At 47.6% G+C, this 14,044-nt stretch overlaps 1 protein-coding gene across 1 annotated transcript in view; it reads left to right on the top strand.

Annotated features, from left to right (window-relative positions):
- PTGIS (prostaglandin I2 synthase) overlaps positions 1-7,894 on the top strand; it is a 54,943-nt gene extending 47,049 nt beyond the window's left edge. Inside the window, 1 exon segment of the mRNA XM_048497897.1 lies at positions 7,040-7,894. Coding sequence (XP_048353854.1) covers positions 7,040-7,229 — 190 coding nt within the window. The 3' untranslated portion in view covers positions 7,230-7,894.
- Positions 7,895-14,044: the final 6,150 nt, after the last annotated feature.

The raw sequence follows: 14,044 nt of genomic DNA, 5'->3' as shown, positions 1-14,044 counted from the left end.
CAGGCTACACGCTGGCTGCCCTCTCAGGTAGGTTGCCGGGAGGATAGAAGTCGTAAGGAAACGAGACGATCCCTCTGCTTTGCGAAGATGTAACCAACCAGCGTCCCACCCACCCACCCACCCTTGTTTTCTCTGTCTGCCACCGCGGCAGAACCCCCCCCCTGCTTTTACATAGGCTATGGATGTGCGTTTAAGCATCAGAGGTTAGTTAGTTTTAATATTTTAAAGGGCTACGTCCCTAGCCAATGTGGTAGGTTGCCATCAAGGGATGGTCGTGGAAAGCAGACAATCCCTCTGCTTTGCGAGATATGGCTCCAACCAGCACGACCCACCCACACCTTGTTTTCTCTGTCTGCCTTGCAGCCCAGAACCCCGCTTTACATAGGCTGAGTGATGTGCGTTTTAAGCATCAAAGGTTAAGTGGTTTAATATTTTTAAAAGAGATTTTACGTGCCACTGCCCACTCTGTGGTGGGTTGCCAGAAGGAGAGGGATAGTCATGGAAAGCAGACAATCCCTCTGCTTTACCAGAGATGTAACCAGCAAGCGACCCACCCACCCCTGTTTTCTCTGTCTGCACCACCACCGGCAGGACCCCCCCTGCTTTTGCATGGAAGGCTAGTGATGATAGCGTTTTAAGCATCAGAGTTTAATTTGTTTTATGTTTTATAAAAGCGTTATACATCGCCTGTCCTCTCAGAGTTGGTTGCCAGGAGAGGAAAGGTCATGGAAAACGAACAATCCTCTGCTTTGCAGAGATGTAACCAACAGCGATAATAAACCATATGCACAAGCATTTGGCGTAGTACGAGTACCCTTTATTGTGTGATTTAAGCAATGCATTTACAGCTAAGACCAACTGAGGGCAGCGGGGAGATGGGTTAGGAAGTTTAAAGTGCTTGTTTGCTGTATGCAGCAGCGCCATGTGGTTGCCTGCCTTCTCTGCAGCCCTCCAGCTTTGCCAGGGGAACCTCCTGGCTGACCCCTTCACTCCTCCTGTTCATCCACTTCTCAGCCACAGCCAGCCTGGCTCCAGATCCCCTGTCTGAAGAAATTGGAACCATGGAAGATATAACACTGAGTGAAAAAAATTTAGATGATGCAAGGCGAGGGTCACCAGTTCCTGCTGCTTGTGTCCCCTTCAGAGCTCTTCAAGTACCGCCAAAGAGCCATCCCGCTCCATTAGAAGAGTACTAACTAACACCGCCAACCAGCTTAAACAACCCCGGCCCAGTTTTCCCATGCTCACACAGTTGGCATCCAGCGATGGCTCTGTCTGAGTGCCAACTTTACTGCGATGTGGTGGTTTCTGTTGCAGAAGCCCTGCGATGGTTAGAGCCCCCCTCTGTGTGTCCCTAGACATTCCTTGCAAACATGGAGAGATTGCAGAAGAGCCAGTTAGCATTTGAAGATGCATGACACCTTTCTCGGTAACATAGACAGCGTTGGCATCAGCGGCAACACCCTTCCCAAAAGAACATGGCACTTTCTGGGTGGAAACACCTCATCTTCACTGCACTGCACCTGGGTGGCCCCTGGCTCCTCTCCTCAGCACTTGGTTTTGGTGGTGCGTGAAGCTGCTCCACTGAAGGGAATAGGGGGATGCATGGCTTTAAGCTCCAGATAGCCACCTTACATCTAATTTTAAAATTAGAAAACTCACTCCCACATTCAACAGAGCCCCTGCTGTCATTGAACAGGGAGAGGCCAGCGTATTCAGGGCTCCCATCCAGACAAGGAGGTAGGCGTGGCAGAGCTGATACCAAGTTCCCCTATGTCTTAACTTTATCAAGGATTTGTAGTTCTTAAGTTTGCCCATATGGGACTCCACACATCAAGTTTCTCAAAGGTGGGGCGGGAATATGAATTAGCTCTTCAAAGCGTCAGCTGTTGGTTAAAAGAGTGTAACAACTTTCTGCACGTTGATGGGTAGAAAACTTTAAATACAAGCAACGGGGAGAGGCGGTGGCCTGAGAACACTCCACGTCACAATGCGCTCCACCATGATTTTAAATGCGCTTTGCAGCTAGACCATAAAGGCCAGACCCCGAGAGCATGCATGTGCGAGGGAGGGAGATAAGCGGTGCTCCCACATGCCGGCTTTAATTTGCATGACTAGGGAAGTGCGGTAAAGGGAAGAGGGAAAAGGTGTGCCCTCCATTTTGCCCCCCTTCACTCTACTGCAGCACATGCTCAAAGGGCATCACATTCCCCTCTCACTTGCCCACCCTCAAGAAGACTGCACTTAAGCGTGGTTGGATCAGACACAACCTTTAAATATATAGGGCTGGCCGAAATGAAACACAGCAATTACATTTGGGCTTGTTCGCGGGGAACTGAATTGACAAAGGTAAGGTTTCACATCACCAACACAGCGTTGCAGGGGAAATTTAGTGCACCACCGGCCAGGGGGTGGTCACAATGCCGGCTATTAACCTCAAAATCCGTACCTTTGCGAAGATTAGCATTTGCTACCTGCAGATTTGCTTTCGTTCCACACAGTCACACACCTCTGTCGTTGTGCTCAAGCAGACCAGCCCATTGCGCCAGAGTGCTCTGTAACAACACTAAAGTAGAAGTCCGCACTCCTTCAAGCTAAACTCACAATCTCACTGATTGGTTGGTTCTCAGTTAGGTGCTCCAGATTAAAAGCTAGCAGGTGCATTTGAAACCAGAAACTGGTTTGTCACTGCAAGAGCATGCTGTGAAAGAATTACCAAACTCACCCCCCTTCATTTCCGATGTCTGCTGGGACCACCAGCCTTCATGAAGCCAAGCCTGGCGCGTGAGGGAGTAGTGCTTTTGGCCTCCCAGCGGCAGCTTGGTTCTCCACCGCGGGCGGCTTCTCCAGCTTTAAAATTATTACTTACTCTTTTTTTGAAGCGCTTTCCACTTGTTTTCTTGAATCTGAGTGGGGCTCCTGTTTATTGTCCCCTCCTTGCCGCTACATGGCCTTGCTGAGGCGGAGTATATTTTCCTGTTGGGAGCCTTCCGCTACCACCAGGTTGCGACACCACCTGCTACGATCACCCAGACAGTATCATCGCCTCCACCTCCTCTTCCGACCAGTTCACACCCACGAGGGCGACATAGTCGACCCTTAAGTGCTTTCCCACTGTTACTGAAGGGTGATAGAATTTAGCGAGGGATAGACCTTGAGGAAACCCGCACAGGCGCCTTGGAAGGGCAGCCCTAGTGAGCTAGCGAGGAAAACTTGGCGTGAAGCGTTGCATGTTTAACGGAACTTCCTGTCCCTCATGCCTCCAGCGCACAGGCTGTAAAAGCTGCTGTTAGAGTGCTCCCAACAAACAAAGCATCCATCGCGTTCTGCCCAACAGGAGTCCTGGCGGTGTCCCTATGAACTTCAGGTGCACAGTCCTCGCAAAGGCCTCACTGTTCCCACACATACCTCACTTAATAATACAATTTTTAAGCCAGCGTTTTATAGGTCGGGGCTGTCGCGACCCCATCTTGGAGCTTGCCCAGGGACCATTGAATTCCAGGGTGATTCCCCGGTACAAACCACGCATCTTTTTTTCCGCCTCCCAAAGGTAGCACCCGTGCACCCACTAATCAACTCATGAGACAATTCCTTTTAGCAATTGAAAGGTGGTTCACCTGGATGCTGTCTCCGAGTGTGAGTGGAGAGGGGAGATGTCAATGGTAGAATTGAAGACCCGCAGGCGTGTAGGTTTGGTTTATCCGGTGGAAAAAAAAAAACTTTATTCACGGAGAAAATAAAAAAAATTTTACGCACATTAGCACACACACCAATGGTACACCAAAGACATGAGCGGAGGAGACTACCTGCTGCACAGAGCGGTTTGCAGTAGAGGTAGGTGGCCAGGGCATTCCTCACAGCCTTCCCCCTTGCCAGATGCTTTGATCCTCAGAGTAGGACCCCCTCACCCTGGTCGAGTGCTATGATGGGACTGCTGCTCTTCCCATCCTGAGTTAGCAGGGGCCAGTCCATCATTCACTCTCCGAGGAGGAGTCCTGATTTTCAGCACCAGCATAGGTTGTGTAGAACAAACACAAGGAGTGGCAAACCAGGGAGTTAACCCTCTCCCACCCTTATGGGCAACTTGTGCCACAGGCACTTCCACCTCTAATCTCCCCTTTAATGCAGCCCGAAGGTAGCAGCTCCACAACACATCTCTGGCCCTGCTCATATCATTCTTCTGTTATGTACAGAGCTCTATCGGCGTTCAAATTTGGATGAAGGTGGCTGGTTTTACAAGCCACCTCCGCGCTAAGGGGAAATGCGCCATCCCACTCAAAATCAGCGATTAGGACAGCCACGCTCGCGTGAATGGACAATACAGGGTTAGCGTAACTGGGAAGAGCACCCCTGTCCATGGCCTGTGTGAAATGGCAACCCCTGAAAATAATGGCGGCGTCATTGGCTTCTGCGGGGTGACCAATGTCCACCTCAAAGAGAAGCGTCCTTTGTCATCATGCAAGCAGCCATAAGAACAAATGGAGGCCAACCCTCTTCCTGTTGATGTAGTCCGCCCGAGGCGTCTGGATGGAGTTTAGAATCTGTATGCTGGCACCCATCAATTGTCTCCGGCCTTGACTGTGGGAAGCCTATGTTGGCAAATCCGGGCAGCATAACCTGGAGGTTGTTTGGGAAAAACAGGAGCAGTTAGTGTCATGGCTTCATTGCTCTGTGTCTCTGGAACAGCGGCAGGGGTGAGGCACATGGAAGTGCGCTTATGGGGACGCATTCTGCACGCATGCCCTTGCCATGGGCGCTACTCTCCTCATCAGAGATCCTTGCTCCTGAATTTTTCTTCATTTCCTCTCTTCTCTGTTTTAATACAGAAAAGGCTGGAGGGCCAATTGGCTGAATGGCTCCTCCCTTCGGGATTAAAAATCTGGAGGCTCCTCATTCCTGGTAACCGCTGGCACTGCCAGGACAGGCCCCAGTTTAAAAAAGATGCTGCAGCACTCAAATTCACTTACCATAAACCTGCCTGGAACGTGGTTGCCCAGTGCCTGGCAGCTGTATCAGCCCACAGATGTACAGTAATGCCAGGCGCTTAGCGAGAAACAGCCTCTTAAGGAGTGGTGTCGGATTGGAAACCATTTACCCAAGATACTCAAATCGCGAAAACAAATTAAGTAGCGCTATATCTGCGCCTCAACCCCTCGCGATCCCGCGGTGTAGGGATATCTGCCCCTGGGTGGAACCTTCCCCAGCCCTTCACTCCCAAAAACTTGGCCCCAGAGATGTTCCAACATTTTTGCCCACTCTGACCTGGATACAAACGCCCACAGCTCCCTTTTTTCTTCCAAGTAAAATTAGATATGCATACCCACAATTCCCTGGGCGGTCCGCTCTGGTCGGTTCCGGAGCGAAGCATAAAGGCATCCCGATGACGCGTTGTTGAAGCCTACCCACCACCGAGGAATTAAGCTCCCCGTCCATTTCGAGATAAAATGAAGAAAGTAGAACATGTTCACACTGCCCTGGATTCTGTGTAATCAAGAACTCCAGAAAATTGAAACTGCAGAAATACCTCAGGGCCACTAGACCCAAGAGACTGCGCTATATACTGCAAAAAAAGTGAGAGTGTGCCGCGACCTGGTAACGCCATCGAAACCGCTGTCCAGCCCTACCACCTTCTCCACTGGATCCGCAAACCCGGACAATAACCCTCTTGAACAGGATTGTTCTTCCGCGGCTTACACAGAATTCATGGACAGCCACCAGCCCGGTGGTGGTGCCCACTCCAAAACTGCTACAGTTTCTACGCGCCCTGATCCTGGGAGTTGGGACTGGCCCAGATACCAAATGGCCATCCCCACTTTGGCATCTCGAGGGCAACGCGAGCAGCATGCGCAGGCATCTTCATGTGTCTTGGCGCTCAAATGCTGGTGCTAGGCTGTCAACGATCCCTCTGGAGCGTTCCTCTGCCTCATCGCGGAAGTTCTTGAGCGATGCATTCCTCATAGTTCCATGATGACCACGCGGATTATACCCACCAGTCCCTTGCTCACGGTCTTGAAGCGGGTACACCCAGCAATGGCCTTGGCGCCAAGGGAAGCTGACGGCATATAAACTCCAAAGTATAGCGAGACTCTGGCGCCAGCCTAAGCCCACTGGACCGAAGCGAAAGTGCAGAAGCCTGCGCGCAAACTATCATGCACATCCGGTAAAGCGTGCATGAAAGGCTTGTCAGCGGTGAGCGACTCCTCGTCCAGTGGCAAGTACAGAAGCGCGTCACAACCTGTAGAAGAAGCAGCTCACTGTCTCACTCTGTGTCCGGAGGCATTGCTGTAGCCTGATGGCTTTCCATCAGAATATTAATGCCCACAAAAGCGGTTCTGTACCAGCAAAGTGCTGAGGCACAACTGAGTGAGGGCAACCTTCTACTAACCAGGTAGCAGTACACCTCGACTCCTTGGTAACGCGAGAACTTCGAGGGCCTACTGATGTATGAAATGGCTGGCGAGATCACGCGTCTCAATCAACGCGAGATGTGTCCGAGCTAGCGGCGTAACCAATCAGAGTTTCATCCCACCTAATGTCACGATCCTCACGCGGATGACAGCGAGAATAGCGTAACCCTCCGCGAATTGGCCCTGACGCAAGGAGCGTTTAGCTTCCACCCCGGACCGCCCCAAGGAACTCGCATGCGCCAAGTAAGCCAATCAGGTCGTCTGCTTTTACGCGCATTTCCTGTGAGATGCCGCAAAGCTGCGGGACTCGTGAAGCAAAGGGGAAGAGATCTTTTGACTACAGGGCCATGTGCAAAATGCCATCGAGCGGCTGAAACTAAGCATTATTAAAGGCAAAGGAATCAATGCCGGTTAAGCACATATTCTGGAACAAAAAAAAAGTGTGATGCTAAAACGCCCATACTGGGACCCCTGGAGCATTTAAACAAAGTGAGGGCCCAAAGAAGATCGCGATTGGATTAATTCACACATCTCCTGACATCTCTCCCTGAGACAGAGTAGAAGTACATTATACTAAGGTGCAATACAAAGCTAACGTCTTCCATGCTGACCCTATTATTTTATCATTTCAGGTGTGTTTTCCTCCTCTTAAGTCATTTTGATCTGGAGCTGAAAGATCCTGACACAAAGGTCCCGGACTTTGACAAGGAAAGATATGGTTTTGGAATGCTGCAGCCAGGAAAGCCGTCATCTGCGGTTTGGCTTCAATACAAAACTGGAAAGATCAGTGAACTGGATGCTCCTCATTTCTCTCTCATATAACTGTCATTTTGGTAATTCCTCTTCACATTTTGCAAAGAAAAAACAAGATGCTTGCTTGAGACAAATTGAAATAATGTTATGTTCTATATTTTTCATCTTTCGTACTACAGGCGCACCCAGCACTTGTACTTGGACGTTTGCAGTGGAATGTGCGGTGGTGGTGTGTGTGGCAGCAGTCACTACTATGCAAATCTCCTGTAGTCTGTCTCTGAGGGACCACTTTGTCTTTCTCTCAGGCTGCGTGTAACGATGAATGAAGATCAAAACCTGGGAGACCCCCCACAAAAGGTGATGGTAGTACAGGGGAGTACTGCCACAACCCCTCCCACTCCAGTTTATTACATAAACAGTTTATGGGGTAGAATCCACCCCATTAAACCAGTTAAAACGGCATGGCAGGTAAATAGGCCCTAAAGTGTCAATGGATGATTTAGGAATAGCGGTGATTGGAAAGTTAACTAGGCCAAACATAAGGTTCCCATTTGTAAATAAGCAGAATCTGTAAGCTGTATAAGCTCATCTTTCTTCCCAACGTGCCCAGGTTGCCCCATGCAGCAGACCAGAAGATCTAGTGAAGAAGAAGAGTTTGGATTTATACCTCCCTTTCTCTCTTGTAAGGAGACTCAAGGGGGCTTACAATCTTTTTTTCCTTCCCCCCCCCCACAACAAACACCCTGTGAGATGGGTGGGGCTGAGAGCTCCGTAGAGCTGTGACTAGCCCAAGGTCACCCAGCTGGCGTGTGTTAGAGTGCACAGATTAATCTAGTTCCCCAGATAAGACTTCACAGCAAAAGTGGCAGAGCGGGGAATCAAACCCCAGAGTAGACTGCACCTGCTCTTAAACACTACGCCACTGCTAAAGTTACAATGGTGAAAAAGCCCAGGGGACTGATTGCCTTGCAAATCTTCTGCAGGTCCTTTTTGCCCTGTTCCTCCCATCTTCAGTCTATCAAAAGCTGTAATCATGTGTACTTTTCTTTAGGAGTACTCACTGAGAGCTCAGATCTGACTAGCCCACACTAATCAGATTTCAGAAGCTAAGCAGGGTCAGCCCTAGTTGAATGGGAGACCACCAGGAAGACTGCAGCTGCTATGCAGAGACAGGCAATGGCAGGAACCCTCCCCCCCCCTTCATCTCTGGCCTTGAAAATCCAACTGCAATTTGATGGGACTTTATAATACCATTCAGTGGGACTTGCTTCTGTAGACAGAGTGTGCGGGTAGCCTTTCGAGTGAGCACTGATAAAAATCATTGGTAAATTTCAGGTTTGTATAATAAAAACCCAGAAATGTTCAGTAAAGCCAAATAAAGCCGAAACCCATTGACTTTATTTGGCTTTTACTGAACATTTTCAAGTTTTTATTATCCACCCGCCCCCAGTGGTGGGATCCAAAAATTTTAATAACAGGTTCCGATGGTGGTGGGATTCAAACAGTGGCGCCGCCGCACACATGCACCTCCAGTTCCTATTGGGCAGGGAGGTTGCTTTAGTAACCCCATCTCGGCACTCAGAAAAAATTAGTAACCACTTCTACAGTAGTGGTGAGAACTGGTTGGATCCCACCTCTGCCCACCCCCCCAATCAGTTCTCTCCATTGCTGCTTCTCAAGTTTACATGAACTTGAGAAACCACTGTGAGAACTGCAATTGAATGCTGTTCTCAACTGCATCAAGAGCAGCATTCCGTTGTCTCTCCCCTGCCAGCTTCCTGTCTGCCACTTCTCAAATCCTCCAGGGCTTCAGAAACTGGCAGTGGGGAGACCAACTGAATGCTGTGCTTGGCTGTGCCAAGATCAGCATTCAGTTGTCTCTTCTCCCCCTGCCAGAGGTGCATGCCTTTTGGTCATGTGACGAAATGGCATGCATCTGAACCACACGCCACCAAGCTCTCCCCCGCTCCCCCCTGCCTCCTTGCAGGCCGTTTCCTGCTGTCCCCAGGCCCTGGGGAAGTCAAAAATTGGTCGGCAGGGAGGCAGGGGTTGGGATAGTAGACATTGTGAATTACTTCCTGGAAATGGTAATAAGACTGAAGTGCTCTTAGTTGATAATAGGATCAAGCAGGGAGTTTTAAATCAACCTGATCTGGGTGGTTTTCAGAGAGTAGTCATGTTGGTCTGAACTGGAACAGCTAGATTCAAGTACAGTAGCAACTTAGAGGCCATCAAGATTTTTCAGGATATAAACTTTTGAGAGTCAAAGCTTACTTTGTCAGATGTGCCATAGAGAGTTTGGACTCTTGAAAGCTTATAACTCAAAAATCTTGTTGGTCCCTAAGGTGCCCCCAGACTCGAATTTAGCTGGGTGAGGTTGCACTTATAATGGAACAGGTTAATGTTTCAAGGATGCCACCAATAAAAACTCTACTTTCTTCTCTGGCTTTACCCGGTTGGTGCAGCAGCTACGGCTCTGCTTTGAGAGTCATGATCTGGCCACAATCTGCCAACTGAGATATCTGAGAACTTCCTATGTATGCCTGTTATTGGGTGCTTTTGGCGGGGGGCGGGGTGCTATCTCCTTGAATGCTAAAATATCCTGACTGTAAATATTTGCCTGAGTTTTGACTCCAGGAAAAAATAATTTCTATTTGCTCAAACATGTAGATTGCAATCACCACCAGCACCACTGAAAGCACGGACTTTTTACGTTAATGCTGCCTAATTTGACTATGACATTAACTGGCCTTTTTAATTTATTGCTGCTTTTACTTGTATTTATTGCTGTTTTAATTGCTTTGTTAATTATTTTACCCTATTTGTTTTAATATAACTAGAGCATTATTAATAGTGCTGCTTTTTAAAGCTGCTGCTGGTTATATATTATACTTATTCAGTGCTTGGAGTTTTTAAAAATTCGATTTGTGTGGGACCATGGTTTCTTGGCAAACCACTGTCAGAATAATTAAGTGAGAAAGTGAGAAAAAAATTTTTTTATTGAACAAATAAATATTTAAACTATCCTGATGCTGCAGCATAGGAAATTTCTTCATATACACAAATAAATATACACAAGCAGAATATCTGCCAGAGGTGGGGTGAATTAGTTATGAAGAAGATGAGACATTTTTATATTCCACTTTTCTCTACCTGTAAGAAGGTTCAAAGCAGCTTACAAAATGGCTTCCCCTCCCCACAACAGACACCTTGTGAGGTAGGTGGGGGTTGAGAGAATTCAAAGACAACTATGACAAGCCGTGCATCACCCAGCAGGCTTCATGTGTAGGAGCGGGGAAACAAACCTGGTTCTCCAGATTAGATCTGCCACTCTTACCCACTACACCACTCTGGCTTTCTTATGTCTTCTGTTCCTTCTTCTTTTGAAACTGTTTTCTATGACAAAACAAGCAATCCCCTCTTGTTAAGATACCTTTCAGCAGGAATTTGCCTATTCATTTACTTATACCTCAGCTTTCTCCACAATGAGGACGTGAAGCTCCTTCCAACATTCTCCTGTCCGCCATTTTATCTGCCAAAAAAACCCCTTGAGACAGGTCAGACCAGGGGTAGGGAACCTGCAGCTCTCCAGATGTTCAGGAACTACAATTCCCATCAGCCCCTACCAGCATGGCCAATTGGCCATGCTGACAGAGGCTGATGGGAATTGTAGTTCCTGAACATCTGGAGAGCCGCAGGTTCCCTACCCCTGGGTCAGACTGAGGGGGTATTACTGACCCAAGATCACCTGCCAAATTGCCATAGCAGAATGCAGATTGAATGTTCTTCACAGGAAAGTGTCCTTAAAATGACCTTCATTAACCTTTCCCTATAGCAGTGATGGCGACCCTTTTCGAGACCGAGTGCCCAAATTGCAACCTAAAACCCACTTATTTATCGCCAAGTGCCAACACGGCCATTTAACCTGAATACTGAGGTTTTAGTTTAGAAAAAATGGCTGGCTCCAAGGTGCACATTACTTGGGAGTAAGCGAGTGGGGAAGCAACCCGTTACGGCGCTGAAGATGGGTAAAATCCGCGACCCAAGGAGGGTTAATCAGAAGCAAGCCGCATTGCCAGCAACCGAGCTTACTCCCAGGTAAAGGATCGGTGCCCAGAGCTAGTCTAGATATTGATATTATTATTGTGGGGGGGTGATTTTCCGTCCCCTCACATGATGAACTCTGTGCACGTGTGCCCACAGAAAGGGCTCCGAGTGCCACCTCTGGCACCCGTGCCAGAGGTTCGCCATCACTGCCCTATAGAGATACCTGACAGAAGAAGAATAGACACTTTTGAGTTGTGGTGTTGGCGAAAACTACTGTGCATACCATGGACAGCTAGGGTGACAAATGCAGAAGTCTTGAGCCTCATAAAACCAGATACATCACTAGAAGGGAAAATAAACAGGCTCAGACTTACATACTTCGGTCATGTGATGCGATCAAATTTGCTAGAAAAATCTATGATGCTCGGACTTGTCAATGGCGGGAGACGACCTGGACGCCAAAGAATACGATGGCTGGATACTATAAAAGCTGATACAGGCATGAGCATCAACCAGCTGAAGGAAGCAGTACTTAATAGGAAAATGTGGAAAGAGCTTGCATATCGGATCGCCAAGGGTCGAGAACGACTGAATGGATAACATCATATAGAGATAGTACTCCAGTCATATGCACGATTGTTGCAAATTCTTTTTTCTAAGCACAGACACTCTTGGGGTAGAATATAGACAAACCTGTTTTAACAGCTATTTCTGGATGACAATAAAGATTTGTGTAAATTTAATTTGTCTAAGTTTAATTCTGTTTTATTCAGTATGTTCTGCTATCAGAACACAGTTTTTTCTTGCTTGGCATGCATTTGTCCTCTCTACCCTGCACTTAATTCCCATGTTTTATAGCTATTCTGGGGACAGACACCATTAACAAATGCCCTTAGCGCCCTGATAGCAAAGTCTTTCAATCTGCATTAAAACATTCCAAGACTTCTGATTTCTAAGTGGCCCCAGCAGCGAACCTTTACAAATTACAACGGCGAATGGCAATTTAACATCTGTACATTTCTCCATTAGGTAAATGGGATGTTCAGATCATTTTGAAAGGTGGAGGTTCAACTCTGGAGCGATTGGATTTTGACACATGATGCGGCTGTGCGGCTGTGTTTGTGTGTAATGGACGGGGTATCCCAGAGATCCTGTCCTTAGCTCTCAAAGAAGCGTTTGCTTCCAAAGCCCAAGTGGGCCATTTATCTGCCTCTCTCTCTTCACCTGGATGAACAAGGATGAGTTGAATTGCATCTCACAGCAGAGGGAGAGAATTCAGATGAATTAACTGTTCAAGCAACAATTGAGGAATGCTGCTCCTGTATATGGAGATTCAGACTGATGTCTTGTCTCTGCAATAGGAACTTAATGTGTGGAAAGCTGTTTATGGCATGGAGAAGAATAGCATCACCTGAAAAATAGCACTTCATTACGCCTCATTTATTTATGTTATTTATAGTCCATCTTTCCATCTAGGACTGGAGGCGGATTACACAAGAACGCCAAGACAATCAACATCCACAGTGCAACAGGAGTTGACTCATAGAAACCTGGAAACCAACCAGGGGAGGAAGCATAGCCTCAGTATTAACTTATTAAATAAATACAAAAATTATGTTGTAGAAACCTGCTTACAGCAGCAGATGGTACTAATGACATACAGTGACAAGGCCTACAGTACCTAATCCTTCACTCCAGGCATCCTTGTGAATTATATTATTACAGTGTTGCCCTATTCCCTTTTGAATAATAAACATGAATAATAATTAAATAACTAGCGGGCTCGGACACGCGTTGCTGTGGCAATTGTCCTTCTCATCACAGTCCGCAACCCACACAGATGTCCATGCAGGTCCAATGATCCGCAGCATAGCCTTTTGGGGTGGTCAAATGGAATCCCTCTTTTCCTTTTCAATGCACATCGTTATATGGTGCTGTCCTGTTTTTTTAGTATAAGGTAATATATTCATATATATTATATATACATATATATACATATATATACATATATTCTATACAATAAAAAATTTTTTTTAAAAAAAGGTAACCCTTTCCATTCCACATCGGAACTGTCCAGAGTGTGAATCCCGCTGTCCATGAGGCTGGTTGACATGCACAGTCCTGGCTTGGGTAAGGAGGCTATCCCAGTCAGGCAGCAGAGGCAGGGTGGTGAGGCGTTCAGATCGAGGCCAGCTCCCTTAAAGGGTTCGTAAAGGGCCATGTGCAAAAGAAGCGAAGCCGGTAGTGTTGGTTTACCCCCACCCTGCAGATTTTCTTAGAAGAAAAAGGCAAACCCCAGCTCGCTTTTAGTAAAAGAGAGGTGTGGCGAATATGGGTGAGGAAGTGGGTAAGTGGTGGTTGGATGTGAGGGAGAGCAGAGTGAGGTGTGTTAGGATGAGCTGGATGTGTATGAGAGTATGTGTGTTGTGTGGTAGCAGTGGGTGAGGCACAGAGAGTGAAAGTTACCTGCGTGTGAGGGGGGGGGAACGCACCTGACATCTCACACAGCAAAGAGTGTATGTGTTTCACTTCCACGCATATTACCTAACAGTATTACCTATGTACTGTTTCCATTGCTCATCTCTGCCCATCTGCACGAACATTCTAAGCCCCCAGGCCACAGACAGACAGGCTGCACGAACATTCTAAGGGTGACAGTTAAACACAGCCAGCTTTATGGCCTTGTACGCCAGGAAAAAGATGTTTTACCTGGCTCAGGTATGGACTTTCAGTGATTTGAAGGTCCAATAACCTGCCCGCAACAGGGAGGAACGTCCTGTGAAAATTTGGGGGTGATCCATCCAGCAGCTTCTGAGGGAGACCATCAGGGACAAACA

Source organism: Sphaerodactylus townsendi, linkage group LG05 (genome assembly GCF_021028975.2).
Source record: "Sphaerodactylus townsendi isolate TG3544 linkage group LG05, MPM_Stown_v2.3, whole genome shotgun sequence".
Classification (NCBI taxonomy): Eukaryota; Metazoa; Chordata; class Lepidosauria; order Squamata; family Sphaerodactylidae; genus Sphaerodactylus; species Sphaerodactylus townsendi.
This window is presented reverse-complemented; position numbering and strand designations above follow the sequence as displayed.